At 58.4% G+C, this 26,990-nt stretch overlaps 3 protein-coding genes across 6 annotated transcripts in view; 2 read left to right on the top strand and 1 right to left on the bottom strand.

Moving 5' to 3' along the window:
* LSM7 (LSM7 homolog, U6 small nuclear RNA and mRNA degradation associated) lies at positions 1-22,260 on the bottom strand. 2 transcript variants are annotated; one of them, NM_001143862.1, is made up of 5 exons: positions 22,249-22,260; positions 4,689-4,711; positions 4,460-4,550; positions 1,596-1,667; positions 1-253 (listed from the first exon to the last, which is right to left on the bottom strand). In NM_001143862.1, the coding sequence occupies exons 2-5, from the start codon at positions 4,692-4,694 to the stop codon at positions 111-113; spliced, it is 312 nt and encodes a 103-aa protein (NP_001137334.1). In that variant the 5' UTR covers positions 4,695-4,711; positions 22,249-22,260; the 3' UTR covers positions 1-110. The 2 variants fall into 2 exon arrangements, with proteins under 2 accessions (NP_001137334.1, XP_005209100.1); XM_005209043.5 differs by lacking the exon at positions 22,249-22,260 and having other exon boundaries at positions 11-253; positions 4,689-4,717.
* SPPL2B (signal peptide peptidase like 2B) lies at positions 4,826-19,557 on the top strand. 3 transcript variants are annotated; one of them, XM_059888686.1, is made up of 15 exons: positions 4,826-4,911; positions 9,186-9,305; positions 10,110-10,280; positions 10,684-10,773; positions 11,210-11,349; positions 11,834-11,976; positions 12,160-12,256; positions 12,665-12,781; positions 13,985-14,066; positions 14,881-14,955; positions 15,091-15,153; positions 15,234-15,333; positions 15,741-15,818; positions 17,009-17,169; positions 17,881-19,557. In XM_059888686.1, exons 1-15 carry the CDS (start codon positions 4,852-4,854, stop codon positions 18,121-18,123), a joined length of 1,740 nt encoding a protein of 579 aa, XP_059744669.1. In that variant the 5' UTR covers positions 4,826-4,851; the 3' UTR covers positions 18,124-19,557. The 3 variants fall into 3 exon arrangements, with proteins under 3 accessions (XP_059744669.1, XP_002689000.2, XP_024850808.1); XM_002688954.7 differs by having other exon boundaries at positions 10,098-10,280; XM_024995040.2 differs by having other exon boundaries at positions 10,098-10,280; positions 17,009-17,236; positions 17,881-17,970.
* Positions 22,261-22,348: 88 nt separating the features above from the next.
* Positions 22,349-26,990, top strand: part of TMPRSS9 (transmembrane serine protease 9) — a 56,938-nt gene continuing 52,296 nt past the window's right edge. The window contains exon 1 of the mRNA XM_010807063.4: positions 22,349-22,427. The gene's annotated coding sequence lies outside the window, so the exon portion shown is untranslated. The remainder of the gene's footprint in view (positions 22,428-26,990) is intronic.

The raw sequence follows: 26,990 nt of genomic DNA, 5'->3' as shown, positions 1-26,990 counted from the left end.
TCCTGGACACTTGAGGTTTGCAATTTTATTAAGAAAACAAAAATGTAAGTTATACAAAAAACAGTTCCATTCGGACGGGTGGCCAAGTCAGAGGAGCAGTGGCCTGGCTGCTAGGCATCCTGCTGCTGGATGAAGGGGTTGGGGATGGCCTCCATGCCATCCTGCGGGCAGATGAGCACCACCGAAGTGCCCCTGCACACCACCAGGCCCAGCTGCCGCGTGTCCTCTGTGAGCTTGTACTGGTCATCGGGGTCTGTGGGAGAAGAGGGGTGGCAGTGAGGCGGTGTGGGAAGATGCCCGGAGATGTGCCTGGGTGGGAAGAAGTGGGGTGTGCGGGCTGGGGGGAGGGAAGGCAGGCCAAGCTCCCACCCCCTACCTCTGCTTCCCCCAGCCTGTTGGCAGCTTCTTTGGAGATGGATGGAGAGGCTTAGGAAGAGCTCTGGAAACAGCCCTGTGCAGCCTACCCTCCTTCCACAATGAGAACACAGCCCCGGGGAGATGGACCGAGTGCTCAGAGGGGCGGTGGGGAGAAGAAAAACCCATCTGCAGGATCTGGGCGTTCCTGGAGGGCCACCATTCACCCCCGCACCAACGGGCTGTTCCCAGTGGGGGGAAGTGACAGCACACGGAGGAGATCTTACTCTCAGAGATTACTGCATGATGGGAGAGGCTGAGTTGGGGTGCAACTCCCCACCCCCAGACCCTGCAGGACAACAGCTGTCTGAGCCTGCCCGTTCCCTCCTGGAGCTGCAGGGATGGGTCTGGCTGGCTCTGGGCCTGGGGCTGTTCTGGGGTGAGGAGAGGGCAAAAAGTCGCTGGACCAGCAAGCCAGGACCCCATGTAAGTGCATGGCACACACCAGCTCATGTGGTTCTCCCAGCAGCCCCACAGGGTGAGGCTGTCCTTTTCCAGAATGTCATCTGCCTGAGGACGCTGGGCCAGGACCCCAGCAGCAGGACTCTGGGTAAACCCCGAGGGAAGACAGAAAATGAGGGTGGGCAAGAGGCCCTACAGGGTTGCTCCTCCCATAAAGAGGGCCTCTGCCTGGTGGCCTTTGACACTTGCGTGTGGCCGCATTTACTCTGCACCAGAGTAACATGTACTTCAACATCGACAGTCCCTGGAGGAGCGAGACCCCCTTCTCTCCTGAACCTGGGGGCTCCATCATGCTGCACTCAGGCTGAGCTGGCGGGTCTGGGGACTTGTGGAGACAGGGATGGGAAGGGAAGGGGAGGGGACCCTTTGTCAGCAGCAGGAGTTGACAGACAGAGACAGCAGGAGAGAGGGGGTAGGATGAGCCCCCTGGAAGCCAGCTTTATCGCGGCGGATGCAGCACCTTTCTAGCCCCACCAGGCAGACTTAACTCCAGCAAGTGCTCAGGGTCGGTGATGAGTGAATCCGGAAAACACTCCACTCTTGAGGTCCCGAGATGACAGTGTACTGAGCCCCACCAGGACAGTGGCAGAGCAATCACACCTGTCAGCCGTCTGACCCACCAGGTGCCATGCTCACGGTGGCTCAGCACGTGGGTGGCGGCCCAGGAACAGTAAGAAAGGCCTGGCAAGGACGCTTCCAAGCCCCGCAGCTGCACTCACCTCGCATGTACTCGATGGTGCCGTCCAGCACGAGGTTGAGCAGCGGGTCGAACCCTTTCAGGATTCCACTGGCTTGTCGGAATCACCAAGCAGAGAAGAGAGATGGACAAGCATAAGATCAATGGTCATTCTGGACAAAGTGCGAGCCGCACGAGGGTGTCAGCACATGAAATTGGGGTGCCCTCACTGGTGAGGGGCCACCCCCCAGCCAGATGCAGGTGTGGCAGCAGCCTCTCCAGGGACAGGACAGATGCAGGACCAAAGGGGGAGCAACGGAAGGGCTCCTGGGAGATGAGCAGTGACAGCTGACCCCGCACCATGGCCGCCGCAACAGTCGGCAAATCTGCCTGCGCCTGTTTTGTAAACAGTTTAACTGGCACCCGGCCGCGCTCATTTGTTAAATGTCGCTGTGGTGGCTCAGCTGCTGCAATGGTGGAGTTGAGGAGTTGCAACAGAGACCGTCTGGCCAGCACAGCTGAAAATGTTCCGTCTGGTCTTCTGCAGAACAAGTCTGCCAGCCCCGCCTGAGTGCAAGGCCCTGGCTCTGCTTCCTCTACTGTTTACAGCCCTCCTCAAGCCTGTGATGGCGCTCACCAAGTGGGGTGATGGACAGTGACAAATCCAGTAATACATCTGGGCACTTGGCCCCGGGCAAGGTAGTAAGCCCACACCTGTGGGTCCTCCCTTCTTATATGGGAGAGGTGCTGCAGCAGGTGGGTGGGATTCTCAGATGAATCCAGCATTCCCCCACCCCCCCCTCTGGTGTGGGATGGAACCCTCGATCAGACATTGGTCTGGTCAGGCTGTAAAAGAGGGCGTTGTGGATGTGATCAAGGTCCATGAGTCAGTCCACCCTTAGTGAATCTAAAGGGAGGCTATGCTGGGTGGGCCTGACCTGACAGGTGAGCCATTAAAAGGATGGGCCCTTTCTGAAAAGAGAAGTTGAAAAAATGAGATTTTCCTGCTAGCCTTGAAGGACTTAACTGCCATGCTGTAGACAGTGTCCGTGGCAGGGGCGGTGGGCACCCTCTAGGAGCCCAGAGGATCCCTGCCCAACACCTGCCAGAAAACGGGGAGCCCGGGCCTGAGATGACGGGCTCCCAGAGACACTCCCTCACTGCAACCTCGTCAGAGACCTGAGCCCGAGGCATCCAGAGTCTGGAACCACAGGTGCTGTGAGATAAAAATGGGTTGTTGAAGCATAGAAAATGAACAGAAGGGACTTCCCTGGTGGTCCAAGTGGCTAAGAATCCATTCTGCAGTGCAGCAAATGTGGGTTCCATCCTTGGTCAGGGAACTAAGACCTTACACCGCATGGAGCAACTAAGCCATATGGCATAATTAGAGAGACCTGGCCTGGAATTTGAGACCTTATGCAGCTAAATTAAAAAAAACACACACAAGCGCCTTGAGCCCCATCTCCTTGTACATCCCAGAACCGGCAAGGTGCCAGTGTTTGTTCAGATTCAGAGCCTCACTGGGCTGGGTACCTAGACGGGCAGGCACTGTGTTTTTAGCCACTCTGATGCTACCCAGGCGTCCACATCTCAGAGGAGGAGGGGTCTGAATCACCATCTTACGAACAAAGAAACTGAAGATCAGAGGAAGCTGAATAAGTGAAGCACTGGGTGCTCACTAAGTGTCAGGACCTTGGCTAACGACATTACCCTGTAATTTCATCACTACTGCTGAGGTAAGTGGAGTTAACAGCCTCTGACAAATGAGACAGACTCAGAGATGGTAGCGACTTGGCCAAAGTCCCACAGCCAGTGAGCTGGGGCTCTGCCCTGGACCGCACTCTGCACATAATCCTGCATCATCTTTCCTGCCAGTCTCCTCACCAGATCGCAGAGAGAGATGCAGAGTTAAAGCCTCACAGTAACTGAAAAAACCTGCCAAGCCCTGACAGCTGCTGCTGCTGCTAAGTCGCTTCAGTCGTGTCCAACTCTGTGCGACCCCATAGGTGGCAACCCACCAGGCTCCCCTGTCCCTGGGATTCTCCAGGCAAGACCACTGGAGTGGGTTGCCATTTCCTTCTCCAATGCATGAAAGTGAAGTCGCTCAGTCGTGTCCGACTCTTCGCGACCCCATGGACTGCAGCCCACCAGGCTCCTCTGTCCATGGGATTTTCCAGGCAAGAGTACTGGAGTGGGGTGCCATTGCCTTCTCCGGTGACAGCTGCTACCAGGAGCTTATACCTGACTCGGGATGCAGAGTCAAGCAGAGCTTCCCAAAGCAGCTGAGAGCTGCCTGCCTCACTCAAAAGCAAAAGGCTCATTCTTTACCCTAGAACAGTGGTGAACAAGGAGATGAGGTCTGCTTTCAACAGGTGCCTCAGGTGGCTTCGTGTAAATTGAGTATAGGGCCTGGGTTCTCAACTGGGGCAATTCTGCACCTGCCAGTGAACACTAGGCCATGTCTGGGATGCCTGTGGTCATCAGGACTAGAGGGCTCCTGGAATCGAGTCGGTGGGACCAGAGACGCTGCTCCACACCCTACAGCGCCCAGGACGGCCCCCTACAGAGAACAATGCGGCCTTAATGTCAGCAGTGCCGAAACTGAGAAACCTTGGTGCTGAGGGTGCCCGTGGGGGTCTGGGGCAGCCGCCTGGGTGAGACAAGACACAAAGGAAGCAGAGACCTGAATCCCAGCCCTTGTGGCTGCGGGTGAGGTTTGGGCCCCTCTGCGTGCATCAGTTTCCCCACCTGCAAAAGGGGTGTAACCGTTCCTACACGCCGGCGCCAGCAGCAGGCCGGACGAGTTGTCCGAGCCAAGCGCCTAAAGCGCGGCCCAGGCATCCGTTACCGGTACCGCCTCCCGTTACTCCTCGTGGACCGTGGAGGGGGAGGGCAGCGGGGCCTCACCTTCTCTGCCTCCCTGGAACTTCACTCGGATGGTCTTGTCGATGTACTTGGACAGGTCCAAGATGCTCTCTTTCTTTTTCTTCTCTTTGTCCTGCAGGGGATGCAGAGCGCTGTGAGGCGGGGAGCACGGCCGGAGTCTGCTCAGTCAGCCCCGCCAGCCCCGCCAGCCCGACGAACCCCGCCAACCCGGCGAACCCCGCCAACCCCGCCAGCAGCGCCGCACGCTCACCGCCATCTTGTCGCGCCGCGTCGCTATGCGCAGGCGCCGCCACTGCGCCCTTTGTACCTACCGCTGCGCGCATGCGCGAAAGACGCAGGGCGCCTGCGCGGCGCTCAGCGCCGGGGCGTTGCTGGGAAACATCTGCCGACGCCTGTGGCGGGGACCGGGCGACATGGCGGCGGCGGCGGCGCTGGCGCGGCTCGCAGCGGCCTTCCTTCTCCTCGCGGCCCAGGTGAGGGCGGCGCCGACCCCGCTGGCCTCGCCGGCCGCGGTGCCCCGGCTCCTCACCCCTCCCCGGCCCCGCGCAGAACCCCGCCCTGCCCGGCCTGGGGCCAGCTTAGGGGATCCGCGCCCCCGGTGCCGGAACCCGTGGGCCTGGGGCCCGGCCGTGACCTTGCGGGTCTGTCCCCCGGCCGGTCTCCTTTCCCTCTCTGGACGCCGTTCCCAGCCGTGGTGTCACTGGGTTCCGCCCGGATCTAAAGTTTGAGGTTCTACTACCCCGCTCCCTCCCCGGCCCCTGCTGGTCTTGTCTCGGGGTCTCCAACCGCCTCTGGGACGCCCTTATCTGACTCCGTGGCCTTAGCCGGGGGCTACCGCTCTCTGACCCTGGCATCCCCTTGAAAGCGATACTACCCCTATTCCCCGTGGTTGTAGTCAACTGTCCAGCGTGGCACCCAGTGTCTGGCGGCGTCCAGAAGCAGCCAGGAGCCCAGCCCTGGAGTGGGGTCGAATCGCCGCCCCATCTTTTTCTCCAGTGACCTTGGCAGGGGAGTTCCCGCTTTGAGTTGGTCGTCTGCAAAAGGAGGAGAAGTGTACAGTGCACAGTCAGAGAGAGGATGTAGGGGATCACGGACGCGGGGCATGCTACTTGTTTGTCACTTGACCTCAAGGGTCGCCACTAGGGGACAGACCTGGAGATGGTTGATGTACAGTACCATGAGTGCATTTTTTATTTTCCAAACCCTCCCTCTCTCCCAAATTCCACAACTCTGGAAATGGTGCCACCCTCCCCCAACAGCCCTACAAACTGGGCCATTAACCTTGACCTTTCTGTGCCAGCCCCCCAACCTCTGCTTCAGGCTGTTGGCTTCTCTCCAAGGCCGCTTTTGTCCCCCAAACTCCCAGTTCATTTTCAGCCCTGCAGGAGGGCTCTCTTTCAAAGTGTGTCAGATCTTGTGTCCAAATGAGAGCTTTCTGGTGCCACTGACACATTCAGGAGGACTCTGTGATCCGGCTGACAGGAAACTATCCTTTGCTTCCAGCTTTAACATATTAAAGGCACTTTGCTCACTGGGCTCTGTTTCCCTGAATCCTAACTCCCCCCAACGTTGTGTTTCTGGTCTCAGCTTAGGGGTGTGCCACATTCCAGCAGCTTTCTGGCCCACCCCCTCCCCAGCTGCTTTGCCAGCCCTCTGTACTTCCCCCAGCCCTCTTTGCTCGTTTTCCTCAGCAGTCTGACCCATTGGAAGCAGGGATTTTGAGGTCTCTAAATATTTAGAAAAAGAAAAAAAAAAAGTGGCAAAGCGATAGGTGGGCAAAGGGTCACAAGAACACCACAGAAGGAACAGTGCGGTTGGCCTGGGAATGGTTTTCAGAAGCAAGAGGCAAAGGTAGCGTAGGGGTGTTCTGGGGGATGAGTAGGAGTTTGCTGGGTCAAGAAGGTGTTCCAGGGAGAAAGTTGCAGGTGACGAGGGCAGGGCTGGAGGTGTGAGATCTGGTGATTTTTATTTTTTTAATAGCAGATATTTATTTAATTTTTATTGGAGTATGGTTGATTTGCAGTATTGTGTTAGTTTCAGGTGTACAGCACAGTGAATCGGTTATATATATATCTACCGCTTTTTAGATTATTTTCCATATAGGCCATTACACAGTACTGAGTAGAGTTCCCTGTGCTATACAGTAGGTTCTTGTTGTTGTTTAGTCATTAAGTCGTGTCCAACTCTTTTATGATCCCGTGGACTGCAGTCTACCAGGTTCCCTGTTCTTGGGGTTTCCCAGGCAAGAATACTGGAGTGGGTTGCCATTTCTTTCTCCAGGGAATCTTCTCAACCCAGGGTTCGAACTTGAGTCTTCTGTATTGGCAGGTGGGTCCTTTACCACTGAGCCACCTGGGACATACAGTAGGTCCTTGGTAGTTATCTATTTTATACATAATGGTGTGTGTATGTCAGTCTCGTTCTCCTCCTCACCTCCTGAGAGCTGATGATTTATCTGGAGATGGTGAGGGTCCACTATAGTGGCCCATAGGACGCTCCAGTGGTTACACCTGAGGAAGGTGGAGGCCTGTCAGGCACTCTGGCGGGCGGGGCTGTGGGGGGAGCAGCAGTGGAGCAGCTCCAGCATGGGATAAAGGGCAGGCGGGGCATGCGGCCTCCTTGGGCTGGGCTCCAGGGGAGTGGACTGCGCTGGTCGGAGCAGGGTGCTGAGGTGTTTGGATTTTATTCCCAGCTGGTTGAGGGTTTTGAACTTTACCCTGAGTGTGGGCAACCAAGGAGAGTGTGGGAGTGAGTGAGGAGGGCACCTGGGCCAGCTCTTTCTAGGACAGACCCCTGGGCATGGTTCTTCATGGCGCCCAAGGGTATGGCCAGCTCTCCATGGGGCCAGAGGATGCCTGCTCACGACCGTGAGCTCACTCCCAATCATTCTGTGATTGGACGAGATTGGACACCCCCACACCATTGGTACAAGTTGTGTATACAATGGCCAACATGGGGTCTGTTACTCAGCAGATCTGAACGTGTGGGTGCCTTCTCTGCCCCTCACCTGCCCATGTATCCCTCCACCATCCCCCCACCTGTCCCCACCCCTCACCTCCCCTCCTCACCCCTCCTGCATCTTCCCCTTCACCCCTCCCCTGCTCCACATTGCTCCACCTAAACATCTCTTTCTAAGCTTCCCAGGTCCTGATTACCCCACCCTCTCCTAGAACTCACCAAGTGTTACATAGACTGCTCCCCATCTGGATCCCTTAGCTTCTAAGCACCCTGGCATGGATGCTGTCAGTGTCATCTTGAAGCATAATTTCCCTAAAGTTCCTGAACCTGCTTTGTGGTTGTAGTGCATTGGGAGGTGGCCTGTTCTTAGTGGCTTTTCTCATTCTCCAAACTGGAATGGGCAGTGCCGGAATGGGGGGAAGGAGGGGCACTGAGAGCTCTGGGCCCTTTGGAAGACCTGCTCCCAGTCCTGTACCTCCCCCGGGAGGAGACCGTATCCACAGCAAGACTGTGCTCTCTGGGCTTTGCCACAGCCCAGGCTGATATCTTAAGGGAAAGCCAGCTGTGCACATTGTGGTGGGGTGGGGTGGGGGGTGGGGAGGGGCAGGCTGGGACGTGTGCTCTTGTGCTTCTAAGTGACCTTTTTAAATTAAAAAGAAATGCTTCTAGCCATTCCTGTGTTATACAGGCAACTCAGGGCTCATAGACCAGGGGTCAGCAGACGTTTTCTAAAAGCTTTTTGGGTCGCATGGCCTCTGCTACAACTCCCTGGCTCTGCAGAAAGCAGCATAGGCTCTGCATTCAGGAACCAGGCAGCCATGTTCCAGTAAAACTTTACTGACAAATACAGAAGGTGGGCCGGATTCAGCCTGGGGGGTTGAGGGACCACAGACTCCCTGCAGTGGCCCAAGGTGGGGGCGTGGCAGGGGCTCTGAGTGTGGCACGGTGGTGGGGAGAACCTGGAAGCCAGGGCTCCTAGTCCTGCCTCAGGTAGAGGGAACAGGGTTGGCTGGGCAGGGGCAGGTGCAGGTGCAGGACGACGCTGACCTTCCCTCCCTCAAGCGCTGGTGGCAGCGCCTGCATACCTGGCTTCTCTGGCGCCCCATGCCCTGTAAACACAGCTTTGCCAAACACTTGACCCAGCAGCCCCAGGTGATACACCAAGACGCAGGGCCAGCTGGGGACCCCAGCCCCTCTCTGCACCACCGCCAGCTGACCCTGGCCTATGTTCACAGAGGACCCGGCCTTCTGAGAGCCAGTCTGTGTCCCAGGCATGCTGTCTGGGCCACAGCCCTTGGGGACCCCTTGCTGAGTCAGAGCCCCCCCGCTCCCCAACTACAACACATTCTGGGGTGGGTGTGGGTCTGTCACCAGCACAAAGGGGCTCCTGCCTGTTGTCTCTGGGGAAGATTCTAGGGGGATACTGAGGGATACAGTCTGTGTCTCGCCTCCGGGTGGTACAGAGAGATGGATCCTGGAACTGCTGTGTGCAGAGCTGGGGTCCTGTTGGGCCCCTCTGGCTCCAAGAAGCCAAGGGGCTGGGGTGGGCCCAGGCCCTGTGTGTGTGTGGCGTGGCTCTACTCCTCCCTTTCAGCCATTGGAGCCACATGGAGGGGCCCTGGCACGGCCACGGTTGGTGTGCAAATCTCCCTGAGGAGGCTTGGCCCTGCCCTCCCTTGTGTCCGCCTGAGCTGAGGGCCCCAGCTGCACTGGCAGAGGGCAGGACCATCCAGAGCTGGGCGGGGCCATAGGCCAGCCCCTGCCTACTCTGACTCCACCCCCTGTCCAGGTGGCCTGTGAGTATGGCATGGTGCATGTGGTGTCTGAGACCGGTGGCCCCAAAGGCAAAGACTACTGCATCCTCTACAACCCGCAGTGGGCCCACCTGCCGCATGACCTCAGCAAAGCGGTGAGTCCAGCGGGTGGCCCTGTGCTGGGGCCCCTCCCCATGGGGCTTTCCACCCAAGGCACCTCTCTCTCCACTCCTGCCCTGGGTCCTGGGGGGGACTCTGGAGGATGGATCCTGGGGAGGGCCCCTGAGGATGGAGGAAGTGCTCTGCTGGGAGTCCGAGGAGGGACGTGGCCCCAGAGGAGCTCCCAGCCTCTCTGGGCCCCGGTTTCCTCGGTTGTAAGTAAAGGATTGGGACACTGCTGTGGGATGTCCCCTGTCCAGGGCATCAGCCACCTCCCATCCCTCCCACCATGCTGGGCTGGGGTGGCTGGCCAGAAATCCTTAGACAAGTGACACAGAGGTCTGCCCATCCCTGTCGTTGGGGCGGCCCAGACATGCTGCTCCCTGGTCCGGCCTGACTCCTCCCAGAGAACACGGATGCCCGGTGCCTGGTTTAGCAGGTGGATCGATTGTCATCACTAAGGCCAGAGCTCCTGCCTGCCCCGTGTGGTGTCTGTGACGGGCTCCAGACGCCCTCATCTGCCTGGTGATTGGGGTCTGTGTGTTGTGTGTCTGTGTGCACACGTGCATGCATGTGTCTGTGTGTGGTGTGGGTGTGGGTTGTGTGTGTGTGCTGGTGCGCATGTGTGTGTTTTGTGCAGTGCGTGTTGTGGGGCTGGCCCCCCCAACCTTGCAGTGAGGCAGTGTGGGGTGGCAGTCACTGGTGGCCTGGGTGCCCCGCGGGGTCTTTGCCACCTGGCTGCCTGGGCCACCATCCCCTCTGCCTCTCTGAAGGCCTCCCTCCCTCAGTCTCTCCTGCAGGTGCGGGACTGGACCAGCTCCGTGCTCTGCTCTCCCGCCGACCTCCCCCCAAAAGGCTTCAGCAACCAGATCCCGCTGGTGGCACGGGGGAACTGCACCTTCTACGAGAAAGTGCGGCTGGCCCAGGGCAGTGGGGCCCGAGGGCTGCTCATCGTCAGCAAGGAGGCGCTGGTGCGGCCCCCAGGCCTCCTGGGCAGCTTGGGACCCTGGGGGCGGGACCGGGTTAGGGTTTGAGGCAGGGGTCTGGGCAGAGGAGACAGGGAGCTTGGTTTTCTGACTGTGGTCTGGAGGGGGTTGTGTCCCACAGCTGTGCTCGGGGTATGACCAGGCCTGGGAAGGATCTCTGAGGGGGTGGGTGGTGTGGGCCATGAGCCAGCCTCTTCCTCCCCGAGACTGACTGGTGCCCCCAGCTCAGCCCTGGGAGGGAGGGGCTGAACCCACAGGCTTGCCCTCCTGGCCCTGAGGACCCCGACACACATGCAGGACCCTCCCGCCGGCTCCGAGGGCAGGCCGGCTGTCGGTGGCTCGTGCCCCACCCAGGGGTAGTCATCCTCTCCTGCCCCTGGCCCCACAGGTCCCCCCGGGAGGCAACAAGACGCAATATGAGGAGATCGGCATTCCCGTGGCCCTGCTCAGCTACCGAGACATGCTGGACATTTTCCAGGTAGGGCCGCCCACTTGCCCCCCACTATCTACAGCTGGGCCAGGGCCCAGGGAGATGGGCCCACAGTGCCGTGAACCTCAGGAGAGGAGACCCCAACCCTGCCCACATGCCAGAGACCTTAAGTGCCAGCCCCCCTCATGCCTTCCTGGCCTGACCTGGGCTGACCAAAGGCTTGGTCGGCTTTGATGTGGGGAGTCGGGTCCAGAGCAGGTGAGCATCAGCACACGAATGAGGTGGGAACAGTCAGGGTCCCACTCTAGGTTCCCCGTCTCCCCACCGAGGGACCCATTGTCAACCTCCTGGCTGCTTCACATACACCTGGTTAGCTTGTCCCAGCAGGGCCCACTTCTCTGGGGTCAGACGTGTTGGGCGAGGGCATGGGGTGGGGCGAGGTGGGGTCTCCCCAGCCTTAGCTCCGTTGTGCTCTCCGAGGCAGACTTTTGGCCAGGCAGTGCGGGCAGCGCTGCACGCCCCCAAGGAGCCCATGCTGGACTACAACATGGTCATCATCTTCCTCATGGCCGTGGGCACCGTCGCGCTCGGGGGCTATTGGGCTGGGAGCCGGGATGTCAGGAAGTAAGTGCCCTGTGTGTGTGGGTGGGTGCTAGCCAGGCAGCCTAGACACTGGGCAGGGGACCGCAAGAGGGGCCTCTTTAGAAAGGCAGCATGAAACCCAGGAGAGCTGCTGAGAGGCCCCTGGGGTTCTGGCCTGGCCGGGCAGGGGCGTCCCCTGGAAAGCAGCAGCCCAGGGCAGCCTGTGGGACAGTTGGGGCGGGGCCGGGGCCAGGGCCAGGGTGGCCCTATGGGACCCACAGCCTTCCTCCCAGAGCACCGCCACAGCCTGGCCCAGGTGCCAGAGCCCACCTCCAGTAGTCCTCCCTGTGAGGACCAGAGCTCCCGTCGACTTCCCGTGAGGTCCTGGGGGCAGGGTCCTCCGTCGGGGGACCCTCATACACATGGTGGGCCTGGACGGGGGCCAGGTACGCTGCCTCTCCCCGTGCCTGCAGCCCCAGAAGCAGTGCCAGCCGCAGGGCGCCCCTTGACCGGCCCGTCTTTCCAGGAGATACATGAAGCACAAGCGGGATGATGGGCCCGAGAAGCAGGAGGACGAGGCTGTGGATGTGACGCCGGTCATGATTTGCGTTTTCGTGGTCATGTGCTGCTCCATGCTAGTGCTGCTCTACTTCTTCTATGACCAGCTTGGTGGGTCCCCTGCCTCAGCCCCCAGGGCGGTGTGTGGGGGGTGGAGGCTGTGGTCCCTGCCTTCAAGGAGTGCCTCAGGCGGGGCCGCCCCTCCCTTCCCTTGGTGCGCCCCCCTGCCAGGGGAGTGAGGTGCAGAGCCCCCCTCAGCCCCTCACTGCTGCCCGCCCTGCAACTCCCCCCTAGTCTATGTCATCATTGGCATCTTCTGCCTGGCCTCCTCCACCGGCCTCTACAGCTGCTTGTCCCCGCTCGTGCAGAGGCTGCCGTTCTGCAAGTGCAGGTGAGCCCCCCGGGGCGGCCCGCACTGGCTCTACTCGCAGCGGTCCCGCTCTGCCACCTCTCGGCCTCTCCCCTCCCCGTCCTGCCTCTGAGGCGCCATAGCTTCCGTGAGGCTGAGGGCCCTCTCCAGAGCCCTCGGTTAGTCTGGCGCAGTGCATGCATATGGCAGGTGCCCCCTCAGGGCTGGCTGGGGGCTCCTGGGGAAGTGGGGATGGCTCTGAGCCGGCCTTCCTCCCCCCACATCCCATTCAGGGTCAGGCCCGCTGGGATCCGGGTAGGGGTGGGAGGCACCAGGTAGGGCAACAGGGGGATGGATGGGAGGCTTTGGGACGGGAGTTGAGCTGAGCCCACGGTGCTGGGCAGCTGGCACCGTGAAGGTCAGAGTCCTGATGCCCCTGCCTGCCTGCAGGGTCCCTGACAACAGCCTGCCCTATTTCCACAAGCGCCCTCAGGTCCGCACACTGCTCCTGGCGCTGCTGTGTGCGACCGTCAGCGTGGTGTGGGGCATCTTCCGGAATGAGGACCAGTAAGTGCAGTGCTGCCGCCCCAGGGGGGAGGTGGGGCAGCAGGGTGCTGTCCTCGGGTGCTCTGACCTCCCTCGCCTCCCCGAGCTGTCTGACCCGGGCACTTGGATCCGGGCCAGCTCCCAGTTATGAAAAGCCCTGCTGTCAGTGCTCTGGACGCAGTGACTGCATGCTGTCCAGGTGCCGACCAGGCTCAACGGATGGCTGCCCAGCTCTAGCTGCCTCCTGGCCTGTCTGGTGCCCTGGGGTCTGCAATTGCAATCTGGGCGGAAGATGCCACTGGCATTGCTGCCCGGGCGTGGAGCCATGGGCTCAGCGGCAGCCTGGATGTGGCCTGGTGCCACCGGGCCCACTGCTCTGCCTCTGCAAACACTCGTGTCCCCTGGGCAGCCTCCCACCAGAGGCAGCCACTGCCGGTCCCCATGTCCCCACCCCCGCTGTCACCGACACCATCTGGCACTTTCTCTGAGCTTCTCTGGGGCTGTTAAACACTCTTGGCTGTGCTGCCATTTGGAGCCACAACAGATTTAACTGGCAGAAGGAAAACGTGAAAATATTTGGAGTTCTCTGTACACAAAAAGAATATGAGCTCTCAAGATTAAGTCCCAGCCAGAAGGCCCACTCCCCCACTTGAAATTAGAACAGGGTCTGGTTTCTACCATGTCTGGGCACCCACGCGGGGCACCGTTCCCACCAGTGCCCTGGCCTGGAGACTGACCCTGTGCTCAGATGAAGCTCTGAGGAGTAGGGGCAGGGAGGATGGAGCAGGTGGTGGGGGCCAATTTCCAGCAGGGGAGCCCCAGTACTGGAGCTTCATCAGAGCATCAACTTGCAAATTTGGAAGTGGCCCTGCGTCCTGGGGCTCCAGACTGTGTCCTCAGAACCCCAAGCCTCTATTTCCCAAGAGAGTGTATGTGGCACCTGGCTGGGAAGGTGGGGTGTGTGTGTGCGAGTTTTCTTTTTCTAAATCATTTAAAAGATATTTTTGAAAAGTTTGAATCTGTAGTTGCAGAGCTCTCCTCTCCTCACCCCCTGCCCCATCCTGTGCCCCAGGAGTGAAGGCCACTGTTGCAGAGGGATGGGGCCATGGCACTTGGGGGAGGCTGGGCACCGGTGGCTTGGACCAGGTGGCTGGGGAAGGGGGGGCTGACCGGTGGAGGCTCTCAGGAGACCCTGCCGGAGGATGAGGTTGTGCTGCATTCCAGGTGGGCTTGGATCCTCCAGGACGCACTGGGCATCGCCTTCTGCCTCTATACCTTGAAGACCATCCGCCTCCCCACGTTCAAGGTGAGGGTCCCCCAGGGTTTGGGGAGCTCTGGATGAGGGCTGGAGCCTCCTGTGTCTGCCTGCTGCCCTCCTGCCACGTGGCCTTGCCCAGGGTCTTCTGCTCTGAGCCCAGCCCCTTGTGGGTGGTATGGTTTTTGCTTTTCTGTCCCTTTGGCCACCTTGGGCTTGAGGATTAGCACAGAGTTGCCTCCCGGCATGGCTGCTGCACTGGTGAAGGCTGGGCCAAGGGGATCCTCCCTGGTGATGTTGCAGTGTTGGTGAGGTGAATAGAGGAGAACCAGATGAAACCCACAGGCAGGAGGATGGGGCTCTGCCTGGAGCACGAGGCTGGCACTGTGACCCCAGCTAAGGCCCGACCCCGCAGCGGGAACCTAGAGACACACAGGGAAACGCAAAGATGGTGCTCAAACTTGGGGCTGGCCAGTCATGGCCGTGTGTCTCCATCAGGAACTCAGAAGCGAAGGGGATTCCCTGTTGGTCCGGAGCTTAGGACTTGGTTCTCTTACTGTATACAGCTGGGGTTCCATCCTTGGCTGGGGAACTAGAAATTCCATAAACTGAACAATGCTGCCAAAATGAAGAGAAGCCCAGATCTTGGCTCTCCCTGAGCCTCTGCTGCCCATGCTCTGATGTTCTCATCAAGGTGGCAAGATGTTCCTTTCTACAGGGAAAGTCCGAGCCTTGGGCGGGGTTGCTGATGCATCCTGGAGGGTCTGTGCGTCAGCACCCTGAGTGGGGGTGGGGGTGGGGCAGAGCTGGCGGAGGTCCCCAGGTGGAGGGCAGCCCTCCGGACGCCTGGTCCAAACGTCCGTAGGCCTGCACACTGCTGCTGCTGGTGCTGTTCATCTACGACGTCTTCTTCGTGTTCATCACGCCCTTCCTGACCAAGGTGGGCCCTGCCGCAGCCCACGACCCGCCCTTGCCTGCCCGTACCCCATGGCCCTGCCCCAGCCTGCCCACGCCCTGCCCCTTGGTCCAGCTGCTGCATTCAGCCTCTCCTGACGCAGCGCCCCCCTTCTCTTAGAGCGGGAACAGCATTATGGTGGAGGTGGCGACCGGGCCTTCGGACTCAGCCACCCACGAGAAGGTAGGAGTATCCTGCGGCGAGGTGCTGAGTGTGCAGGGAGCAGGGCTGGCGGGTACTGGAGACACTGCCCCTCTCTGCAGCTGCCCATGGTGCTGAAGGTACCCAGACTGAACGCCTCACCGCTGGCCCTGTGTGACCGCCCCTTTTCCCTCCTGGGCTTCGGGGACATCCTGGTCCCAGGTACTGGGGCTGGGCTTGGGTGGCCTGGGGGTCCCTGGGGGTGCTGGACCAGAGGGGCTGGTGGGTCAGTGAGCAGAGGTGGAGCTTGGCCGGATGGGCCAGGACGGCAGGGAGGTGACTCCATGGAGGCATGGTCCCAGTTGCACAGACCTGCCCGGCTCTCCAGCTGCTCTGTCCCCAAGGTCCCTCCGCCTCAGGTGGCTCCTCAGCAGGTGGCCGCTGAGCTGGGGTTTGCACTGGTCTGAGGCCTCAGTCACCTGCCAGGAGTCCAGGGCGGCACCAGGCCAGCTCTCTCCTGAGCTGGGGAGGAACGCTTGGTGCCCCATCCCTCCATGGGAGCACTGTTGCCCAGCTGGGGCACGGCCAGGCCGCTGCCCACAGCTTCCGCCCACGGCCTGTCTCTGCAGGGCTGCTCGTGGCCTACTGCCACCGCTTCGACATCCAGGTGCAGTCCTCCAGGGTCTACTTCGTGGCCTGCACCATCGGTAAGCCCACCGTCTGGTCTTCCCCCTGTGTCACAGCCTCCTCACTGTACACTGTGGTTGCTGTTTCTCTTTTCTTTTTGGTCTTTATCTTTGTCTTTTTCCTTTTGTCTTCAGTTTGTTTTCGTTTCCAAATTCATTGACACCGACAGGATGCTTCCTCATTTTCTGTCAAGGCTGGTGGTTTCTAAGATGGTCCAAACCACTTCTCTTGTCCCACTGGGTCAGCTCTTCAGGATGAGTGGGGGTGCCCTGCCGCAGCCACCAGTGGGCCAGGCAGACGAAGGCTGGCCTTCCTGGCTGGCGTACCTTTGAGCCACTGCTGTCCGCCCTCCCCTGGGTTCCTGAGGTTGGGACCTGTCCTCCATGCCGGCCCCCAGGGTCACAGTCCCCGGGATCAGCCTGTCCACATGCACCCACAAGGTCCTCCCCTTTGAACCACAGTGTGTCAGATTGTCCTGTAGTTCCTGTCACTGAGATCCCTAGTTTGTGTGGATGGATTGCTTCAGGATACATGGAGAGTCCACATTCGATCATCTGGACTCTCCCAGCATAATCCAATTGCTCAGTAACGTGGAGGTGAGGGGCAGGGCAAGCGGCCTGGAGTGGAGGCCTGTGCTGGAGATGGGGCTCTTGGCCTGGAAGAGATGGTCCAGTGAGTCATCTTTCTTGTAACTCTTGAGCAGTTGCAAGGTCAGTACAGCGGTCAGTACAGCGCCGCACCCTCTGCTGGGCTCAGGCCGACCCTTGCTAGCCTCTCATCGCATTTGCCTGTTGTATGTCCATCTTCGCGCGATCCCTGCATGGCTGCATTCACACAGCCCTAAAAAGCACCCTGTTTATTCTGGATGACGGCGCCAAGTGTAGGTGTCATCTGACCCTTCAGGGCTTTCACGTGCTCACTCAGGAAAGATTTCATTTTCTAGTTCTGTACCTGTGTTACTTTGGTTCAGATTATTCTTCTGGTTAGAGGTTTATAAAACCGAGATATCGGGACACTTCTGCAGCTCCTTCTCAGCCATCCCAAGGATTCCAGGCCCTCCCATGACCGCCCCCCCAGTCTGGGGGCTGACCCCTGAGTGGGCTCTTGCCTGCCCCAGCAGGGCGGTGGGGTGTCCTGGAAGGTGGGGAGGATTGACTCCCGGTGCGTCAGTCACCATGGGGTGACACGCTGCCCATCTCTGTCCCTGCAGCCTACGGCATCGGGCTCCTGGTGACGTTCATGGCACTGGCCCTCATGCAGCGTGGCCAACCCGCCCTCCTCTACCTCGTGCCCTGCACGCTGGTCACCAGCTGCGCCCTGGCGCTCTGGCGCAGGGAGCTGGGCGTGTTCTGGACGGGCAGCGGCTTTGCGGTGAATACCAGTTTGCTATGACTGTCTGCGAGCAGTAATAGCCTAATAAGCCCTAACTAGAGTTAAAGTTGAGTAAGACCTCCTAGTGTTCCATCTGAACCCCGCAGTGCCTGGTCCCGGTGCTCTGTTTCCTCCCCTTCTGCCACCGCCGGAGGTCGGGTGTCGCTGGGAAGTGGGTTTCTACTTGGGCTTCTCGCTGCTTTGGGGTGGGTGAGGCGCAGGCTGGGCCCTGTTCTTGTCTAAAACCATAGAGAAGTGGGACCGAGGCCGCGCCCTGTGCAGGACGGGTCGACTGACCGTTTGTAGTCTTGGAACTCAGGGATGGATTGCTGGCCCCTTGGAAAACCCCCTGCATCCCCGGGGCCTGCCTGTCTCCGGGGCCTCCAGTTCCCACTTCAGTCTGCCTACAACTGGACCCTCCCCCAGGCTCTCCGGAAGGCCTCTGGGGCTCAGTGCCCATCATCTTCAGAGCTCTCACTCCCTAGGGCCTTGCCCGGTCCAGAGCTGGTGGGTGGGTTCTGGAAGGTTCCCGAGGGAGAACAAGCCAGAGCAGTCAGGTCGCGGCCTCCCGGGGTCCCTGTGGTGGTGGTGGTGGTGGTGGTGGTGCAGGTCCCAGCGCAGCCCCTTTCCCGGTCTGAGCCCACCCTCGGGGGCTCCCCTGCCCTCCTGTCCACCCCGCGGCCCCGCCAACCCGCGGCCTCTCCTTCGCAGAAGGACCTACCTCAGTCGCCCTGGGCGCATGCCCCCACCGACGGCCCGCAGCAGCCGCATGCGGACCCAGATGCCGCCCCTGCCCCCGTCCCAGGCCGGCAAACTCCTGGCGAAGACGCGGTCCCAACCCCTCCGCCGGCAGAGCAGACTCCAGAACAGTCTGCGCCGGAGGAGAAGCTCGGGGCAGACGCGCCCCTCCAGGAACCCGAACGCCTCGCGGCTCCACCCGGCCCCTCGGCCTAGGGGAGGGCGCAGATTCGGCGCCGCGCTCCGGACTGGACTCGCGCGGCCCCCAACTTGGTGCTCTGGTCTGGCCGATGCGCACGTCCTCCTCCAGCCCGCCGGCCGCACCCCGGCCCCCAGCCCTGCTCCGAGCTCGTGTGGCCGCGAAGCCCCCAGCCGGTAGAGGCCAGCGCCGCGCGCGGTCCGCTTCCTGCGCGGTGGTGTCCTGGGGAGGGCAGAGCGGCACCTCCGCCGGTGGCCTCGGACACGCCCAGTTTGGTGCTTACCCTGCTGCTGCTTCCCCGGGGGCGGGGGCGGGAGAGGGAGTGGTTCTGGTCCGCAGGGCCCCCGGGGCTTGGACTGGGGTTGTCACCGGTTCGGTGGGGTTGGGGCCCCGCGGTGAGCGCCCAGCGCCTGTGCTCCAGCTCCTCCATATTTTAATAAATGGCCACGACTTTTTGAGATCTTGGTGGTGTCGCCTCTTCGGGTGCGAGCCCCTCGGACTGCTCCTCCGAAGCAGGGGGGTGGCTGGCGCCAGGCCGGTGGCCCCATTTTGCCTTTTCGCTTAGAGGAACTCGGCCCCCACCCTCGCCGCGGTCACCTGCACGCTCAGCACCCCATCAGTGCACGCACCTGGGCCTCCAGCTACCGCGGGCGGGCGGAGAGCTTCCGGAATGTGGGAGGGCGGCGGGGGGGGGGGGGGGGGGTGGGCTCTGGAACTGGCTTACGTCTTCTACCTCACAGACAGGGTTCTCTGAACCTCAGGACGGAGATGCTGCCGCCCCCACGTCGGGCTGGCCAGGGAGCCACCGCCCGGACAGGCACTGGGGGCTGTGACCGCCAGGGCCCCGGCCTATCCTCCACGTCCATGACGAGAGGCGAGGCCCAGATCCTTCGACCCCACACCGGCTCCGCGTCCCTCCCGTCCCGCCGCTCTGCTGCAGACCGGCGGGGGCCAAACCATGATCCATTCCAAACGATACCAGCGCCAGACTCAAGTCTCAGCCACGCCTCCGAGGAAGAAACCATGTTTGTTTCTGAAAACAAAACAAAAAAAACCCAGAAGACGTCTTCCACCTGTTTCTGTGTTTCCTAATAAGAACAGGTGACCCCGCGGTTGGGTGAGGGTGGTGCAGCTGGACCTGCCCCGCCCCACCCCACGGGAGCCCCTGGCCTTGGAGGCGGGACGGGGAGGCAGCCACGGGGCAGGAGAGGAGGGGAGGGAGGGTCCGAGCGGACCCCGTCCTTCCCCGGAGGACCACGCCTTCCTGTAAGCCATTTTGTACGTCGTCAATGTTTGAACGCGGATGGAATTTCTCTTTTTCTTTTTTTGTTTCTGAAGTTTGACAAATGTCAAGGAATTCAAAGCGGGATATTAGTTCCTGAAGTTTCCGTTTGCAGTTTCTGCCTTGCTTCTGTTTGAATCTTGTAATTAAACACAGCTTTTGATATTTATGTCCGGGCCTTTGACTTTTCTGTGGCTCAGTGGGTTGGGAATAAATGGGCGGGGTTGGGGTAGGGAAGCTGTGAGAGGAAGCCTGTGGTGTGCCGGGCCCAGGAAGCCTTGGTCCTGCAGTAATTCCTGTGTGGAGGGACACGTCCTGAGCAAACCCGTAGCCTACGTGGGTAGTGCCACGCAAGCCAGGTTTCAGCTTTGCCGCTGGACAGCCACTTGTTCTGATGAGCGGGGGCCCTCATGTGGGGAGGGGCGTGTAGTATGCTCTGTTGCCTGCGATTGATGCTGTCAGCTTGTCTGTGCTGATCTAAGAAGCAGGGACGGAATCACCCATGGCAGGAACCTCAGACTGTCGGTAAAGAACCAGGTGGTCATTGTTGGAGCTTTTTAGAGCCACATGGTCACTGTCACGACCGGCAAAGTCATCAACCCAGCGATGTAACCAGAAACATCAGACAACAGTTAAGCAGACAGGTGTGATTGTGGCCAAAAACTTGGTGGACACCAAAACGTGTGTTCATGTCATTTTCACAGGTCATAACATACTCATTCAAAATCGGTTAAAAACATAGAGAACCAGGCTTGTGGACACAGCAGAGAAAGGAGAGGGTGGGATGAATTGAGAGAGCAGCATTGAAACATGTATATTACCATATGTAAAACAGCTAGTGGGAATTTGCTGTATGATGCTGGGAGCTCAGCCCCGTGCTCTGTGACAACCTAAAGGGGTGGGATAGGGTAGGAGGTGGGAGAGGACATCTATATACCTATGGCTGATTCACATTTGATGTATGGCAGAAACTAACACAACATTGTAAATTATTCTCCAATTACAAATAAATGGTTGTTGTTCAGTCATTAAGTTATATCTGACTCTGCGACTGCACGGACTGCAGCACACCAGGCTTCCCTGTTCTTTACCATCTCCCAGACTTTGCTCAAACTCATGTCCATTGAGTTGGTGATGCCATCCAATCATCTCATCCTCTGTCCTCCCCTTCTCCTGCCCTCAATCTTTCCCAGCATCAGGGTCTTTTCCAATGAGTGGACTTTTCACATCAGGTGGCCCAAATATTGGAGCTTCAGCGTCAGTCCTTCCAATGAATATTCAGGGTTGATTTCCATTAGGATTGACTGATTTGATCTCTTTGCAGTCCAAGGGACTCTCAAGAGTCTTCTCCAGCACCGCAATTTCAAAGCATCAGTAAAATAAAATAAAAGTAAATAATAATGCAAATCCTTTGCTTAGCAAGAAGCTGGGCAAAGGCAGGCAGCAGCCCCAGCCATTAGACTCCTTCCTGTCCACGGGAGCACTGGGCTTTCCTTGTGGCTCAGCTGGTAAAGAATCCATCCGCAATAATGCGGGAGAACTGGGTTCAATCCCTGGGTTGGGAAGATCCCCTGGAGAAGGGAAAGGCGACCCACTCCAGTATTCTGGCCTGGAGAATTCCATGGGGTCGCAAAGAGTCAGACACAACTGAGCGACTTTCACTTCACTCACTGCCTATGGGAGCACTGGAGTATGTCAGCTGATGCCAGACCCTCCTTCAGGCTGCAGGCCCAGCTCCTCCAGGCTCCCACCAGGCTGTACCTCTCACCATATCAACAGCAGCATCTAGTGTTTGAACTACGAAGCGGACCTGAGCATAGCAATTCTCTTCCACTAAGAGACCAGATCTTCTGCATTTCTCATCCGTCCACCTGCTCATTCACTCACTGGTTCACGGCACATCTGCTTTGTGCCAACCCCTCTGCTCAGACCTGGGACACATCTGTCTATGAAGGCAGTGGGTCTGAGGGTCAGCAAGGGAGCGGCCCCCAGCTCTATCCTGTGGGGGCAGGTGTCAGGGAAACTTCCTGGAGGAGGTGACCATCCAGCCTGAGGGACACCGGACAGTCTGTGTGGGGCTCTGATGGGGGGGGTGACAGGAGGCTGGACTGTGGCCTGGAGAGGGGTGGGCAAGGTATATCACCCGCAGGTGAGGGGACTAAAGTTCTAGAAAGCTCTGAGGCTGCTCCGAGGGAAGGAGGGAGTGGAACCAGGGTCAGGGGCTCCTCCTGTGGAGCAGCTCCAAGGGGAATGCAAACGGCAAACAGCTTCCTGGTCACCCAGTTGTAGCCTAAGGGATTAGGGAATATGGCTGGTAACTGTGCCCACGAACCACCACACTAAAGCAAGCTGTCAGGAACACGGGGACCTTGGACCAAGTATGTATGTAGGAGCTCTCCATACTATGTTCAGGAATCTTTCAAAACTCTGAAACCATTTTACAATGTTAAAGTTCGTTTAATAAACTACCCTGGATATTCACATACACACTGCTCCCCCCAGCTCTCTGCTCCACTCCGCTGCCCTCTGTCCCAGGTCACCTGCCCACGTGGGCTCACCTGCCCAGGCCACACCCTCTACCTGGACCGCACTGGCCTCCCCAGCGCCCAGAAAATCCGAGGGGCCAGAACTGGGCTCCCCACGTGGCTCCCGGGGCTCCCGGGGCACGGGCTGCCCACTCCCTCCCTCCGCCGGCCCAGCTCCTTCATGGGGTCCACCTGGGCTCCTGACCAGGTGCGCAGGACGGCCCACACCCAGTTGTCCTTTTCGGAGCCTCGGGGAGCCGGGAGCGGCGCGGGTGGGTCTCAGGTGAGCAGGGGAAGGGGTGCCGCGTCGGGGGCGGTGATGGGGGGAGGGGTACCTCGGGGGGCGGTGATGTAGGAGGAGGGCGGTCAGCCCAGGAGTTGCCCGGGTCAGGGGGAAGGCGGTGCTCCCACCTGGTGCCGCCCTCAGCCCCGCCCCATCCCCGAGGCCGCTGGAGTCCCGGTTGATTGTCCGGGAGGGAGCCGGGTCGCGCTCTGCAGCCTCGGGCAGAGAGCGGTGAGTCTAGGGTCTCCCGTTATGAGGTGGCCTCCCTCTCCCCACGCCTGGGTTCAGGCTGTGTAGACGGAGCAGGTGCGGTGCGGATGTGGTCCGGGTTGTTGGACGCGTCGGGCTGTGTAGACGCCCTCGGGGAGTGTGAATGAGGCCTTGCTCTGTAGACGTGGCCGGGGGCCCTGTGTTTTTCCCGATCCTGAGGGCTCCCTGTCCCCAATGGCCGCTCTCCTGCCTTCCCACCATTAGTTCGGCTAAACCCGCATGGGGGGTGTGGGTGGATGGGGCGGCAGAAAACGGGGTTGGGGAGCAGAGACCGGGAGGTCTCCAGGGGTTTGGGGAGGGTTCCTCTGCTCGCCTCCCTGTGGCTTCTTTCAGCCAGTCCCTTGCTAGGGCGTGAAAAACCGACCAGGATTTGGGGTGGGGTGCTCACAAGGCCTGGGTTTCGAATGGGGTCGTAGTCAGTTACCTGCAGCACGTGTGGTGTGTAAGCATAATTGTGTGGTCTCAAGCGTGGGGTTGCCTGTGGCTGTGTGGGGTGGTGTTATTGCCTGTACGTTGTGTGACCGCGGGTGTGCGTGGCCGTGTGACTGCACTGTGAGATCCTGTATGATTTTGTGGGTGGTTGTGTGTGTGGACCCCTTTTCCAGTTTGCTTGTCTGGGAAGTGCGGACGGAGTCCGTGGGACCCCCCAGGATGCCACGTGTAGCCCTCCTGTCCCACCAAATAGCCAGTCAGGTGTTCTGATTCATTGTGATCTGATCAGGTAAAGAGTCTGCCTGCAATACGGGAGACCTAGGTTCTATACCTAGGTTGGGAAGATCCCCTGGTGAAGGAAATGGCAACCTGCTCCAGTATTCTTGCCTGGAAAATCCCATGGATGGAGGAGCCTGGGGGGCTACAGTTCATGGGGTTGCAAAGTCAGACATGACTGAGCGACTTCACTCTCCTAATTGTTGCTACTGATGCGACTGCAGTGAGGGACTAGGGGGCGGACCCCACAAGCCACCGGAGAGGAGATGTGTGTGTTCAAGGCAGGATTCTCAAAGTTCAGAGTGTAAAGTGTGGAACGGGAAGAGCCTCAGAGGGAGGCAAGCTGGGTTGCCTTTGGTTAAGTCTGGGCACCCCACTCGGCACAGGATTCGTGGAGAAAGGTCTGTTCCTGGTACCACAGACATGGGTGGCAGGAAAGAGACCCTGGGGGGAGCCCACAGGCACGCACAGGGGAGTGTGTCCTTCCTGAAGGAGGATGTGAAGGTCTGGGCATCTGCTTCCATCCGTGGAGCCCAGGAAAGAGAAAGAAACCAGCAGCAGGGAGGCAGGAAGCACCTGTGGGTCTGTGGCTGGCTCCAGAGGAGCTGGGGCCTGGACCCAGTCACTTCCCCCTCTTACCATCTCTCTTTCTGCCCTGGGGAATGGTTTAGAGCTCTCGGTCCCTGTCCCCACGGCTCACCTGCTCTACCTGGCTGCAGGGTCCTGGGAAGCCATGCCCATTTCGTGATGGAGACCCACAGACAGGGCGGGGGACATTCCTGAATTCCAAGAACTCTGTGTGTGTGTGGGCAGGGGGTGGGCGAAGGAGACAGAGACACCTAGAGAGACAAAGAGACAGAGACAGAGATATGGAGAGGCAGAGATAGAGACAGATACAAAGAGGGAGAGAAAGAGGGAGCGAATGACAGAGACAGACAGGAGCTGTCTCTTGAAGCCGCAATGTCTTCATCTGTAAAGTGGGGATAATCCTGCTGGCCCCCTCTCTGTGGGGGTGCTGGGAGACTGAATTAATTGACTTGAGGCTGTGAGCCGCACACAGATCTTAGGCGCTACCTTTCTGCTCCTGGCTGCTTTTCTTTGCTCATAAGCACATCCCACGGATGTAACAGTGGGACCAGGGGAACAGCTGTTCCCCCATTATCCCCATATTCATATCCCACTGAATATGCGTGGCTCTCGAGTAAAGCAGAGGATAACATGTCCCGGGTGGCTGGCTCATGTCTACATCAGGCTTTGCTGTTTTCTCCACTTTACCTCTATTAACTAAGAAAGGTGATTTCAGAATCCTGTTCATTGCAAAGACGGCAGTGTCCTGGTACACCCTTCACCCAGTGCCTCCTAGTGTTCAAACCTTGCATTGCCAGAGCCTAGAGATCAACACTAAGAAAACTGGCCTTAGGGGCCATCCTTGAGCTTCCCAGGTGGCGCTCGTGGTAAAGTACCTGCCTGCCAGTGCAGGAGATGTAAAAGACGTGGGTTTGATCCCGTGGAGGATAGCGTGGCAGTCCATTCCAGTATTCTTGCCTGGAGAATCCCGTGGACAGAGGAGCCTGGCCGGCTATATAGTCCATAGGGTCGCAGAGTCAGACGCGACTGAAGAGACTTATTATGCGTGCCTTGATGGACCAGGGGGTAAGACTGCACTCCCACTGCAGGGTGTATGGGTTCGATCCCTGGTTGGGGAACTAAGATCCTACAGGCTGTACAGTGTGGCCAAAAGACAAAAAGAGAAAAAGAAATTGACATTAAACATAAACACTCGCAATCAATTTTGCCTAGATTTCCCTGTTTTTTGCACTAATGACCTTTTTCTGTTCTGGTACTTAATCTGAGATTTCCCGCTGCACTGAGAACCTGTACTTTTTTTAACTATACAAGTCACAAGTGATTGGAAGTTTCTTTTTTTCATGTACATGTCTGTATCTATTTCCCTGGGTATCGCCCATGTTTATCAGCTTCTTGCCTCAACTGCCTCCCTCCACCCACAGGCTCTCTGACTCCCCTTTCCTCTGTGCACATTAAAAAGCTACAAAAACATGAGATATCATCACCGCAAATAGTTCTCTCACAAACACCTCTTCCTATGAAAACCTAACAAAAAGTCCACAGACAAAAAGGAAAAAAAAAAAAGACCAAGCTTATTAAATTTCCTAAAGGCTTGCTGAGTGATTGATTTCATGAGGTTGGGGCAATGCGGGAGGGGCAGTGTCCTGGCTGGACGTGAGCCTGAAGAGTGGAGCCGGGTGGGGAGAAACAGGAGAGGTAGCAATGCAGATGAGAGAAGCCTGTTGTATAGATCAGCGCTGGCTGCCGTGGAGGCAAAGAGGGAAAAGCAATGGGATGGAAGACTGTCTTGGATGAGTGGCAAGAAAAAAAAGTTACACAGAGAGGTGGGCAAAGAGTTGAGAGTGGAGAGGGGAAGAAATGTAGGAATCCGGGAGCAAAGCTGGGGTGAGGTTTGGGTTTTTGCTGAAGTTGGTTTTTTTTTTTAATTTTTATTTTTTGGCTGCACCACAGGGCATGTGGGATTTTAGTTCCCTGACCAGGGATTGAACCTACACCTCCTGCATTAGAAGGGCAGAGCCCTAACCACTGGACCACCAGGGAAATCCCAAGGCTTTGCTAAGTTGATAGTTGACTCTGCTTGGAAAAAAGTGACCCTGAGCCCCTTATTTCCTCTTAGAGAGACTGAATTATGGTTTGAGCCGACGAGATATAATTGGCTGTTAAAGACAAGCAAGGAGGGACTTCCCTGGTGATGATCCAGTGGTTAAGACTCTGTGCTCCCAATGCAGGATGCCCGGGTTCCATTCCTGGTCAGGGACCTAGTTCTCACAGGCCAAACTAAAAATCCCACATACTTTAACTAAGACCTGGTGCAGCCAAATTTTAAAAAACTCACAAAATGAAGATTCAGGGCAGAATGGTGTGGAACACCAAGAATACAATGTGTGTTTCCTGAGAAGGAAACTGAAAGCCAGACAGAAAAGTCCTGGGCCTGGAGTCTTGTGTATCAGTTCTCATTTGCTCTGTAACAAATTCTCCCCGAGTTCACACATGAAGGCAAATGTTTATTACTCCAATTTCTCTGGGCAAGAATTAGGGAGTGCACTGGGGATTCTGACTGAGAGTCCCTCATAAGGTTGCTGTCTCTCAAGGGGACAGGGGTTGGAGCTTCCAGGAGGCCCCTCACGACTCCTCCCCAGCAGGACCTCCCACGGTGCTGCTTGAGCCTCCTTACTACATGGTGGCCAACTCCCCCAGGACAGGCAGGGGAGAGCCTCAGTGCCTTTTACGACCTACTCAGAGGTCTCAGGCCATTGCTTTTGGTTTTTTATTCATTAGGCATAAGTCAAGTCTAGTCCACGCTCTAAGGGAAGAGAATTGTTGTTCAGTCACTAAGTCATGTCTGACTCTTGGCAACCCCATGGACTGCAGCCCGCCAGGCTCCCTTGTCCTTCACTATCTCCTGGAGTTTGCTTAAATTCATGTCCATCGAGTCGATAATGGCATCCAACCATCTCATCCTGTGTTGCCCCAACTCCTCCTGCCTTCAGTCTTTTCCAGCATCAAGGTCTTTCATAATGAGTCAGCTCTTCACATCAGGTGGCCCAAGTATTGCAGCTTCAGCATCAGTCCTTCCAATGAACATTCAGGGAAGAGATTTAGGCTCCACCAAAGAGAAGAGTGGCAAGAAATCTGTGGACCTCCTTTAGAACCACCTCCTCACGACCTTGGGCACATGTCCCAGCTCCTGTGCCTCTGTTTCCTCTTCAGAGTACACTGGTCTTGTAG

Source organism: Bos taurus, chromosome 7 (genome assembly GCF_002263795.3).
Source record: "Bos taurus isolate L1 Dominette 01449 registration number 42190680 breed Hereford chromosome 7, ARS-UCD2.0, whole genome shotgun sequence".
Taxonomy (NCBI): Eukaryota; Metazoa; Chordata; class Mammalia; order Artiodactyla; family Bovidae; genus Bos; species Bos taurus.
The sequence above is the reverse complement of the archived record's forward strand: the minus strand, read 5'-3'. Positions and strand labels throughout refer to the sequence as shown.

What these genes read in the sequence shown, in the direction of transcription:
- LSM7 (NM_001143862.1), bottom strand. An exon ending in GTTCCAGGGAGGCAGAGAAG is followed by an intron (nt 1,668 to 4,459) that starts GTGAGGCCCCGC and finishes GATTCCGACAAG; the next exon opens with CCAGTGGAATCCTGAAAGGG. An exon ending in CACCATCGAGTACATGCGAG is followed by an intron (nt 254 to 1,595) that starts GTGAGTGCAGCT and finishes CTTCTCCCACAG; the next exon opens with ACCCCGATGACCAGTACAAG.
- SPPL2B (XM_002688954.7), top strand. Translation starts at nt 4,852, where the DNA reads ATGGCGGCGGCGGCGGCGCTGGCGCGGCTCGCAGCGGCCTTCCTTCTC. An exon ending in CGCATGACCTCAGCAAAGCG is followed by an intron (nt 9,306 to 10,097) that starts GTGAGTCCAGCG and finishes TCCCTCCCTCAG; the next exon opens with TCTCTCCTGCAGGTGCGGGA. An exon ending in TCACGCCCTTCCTGACCAAG is followed by an intron (nt 14,956 to 15,090) that starts GTGGGCCCTGCC and finishes CCCTTCTCTTAG; the next exon opens with AGCGGGAACAGCATTATGGT.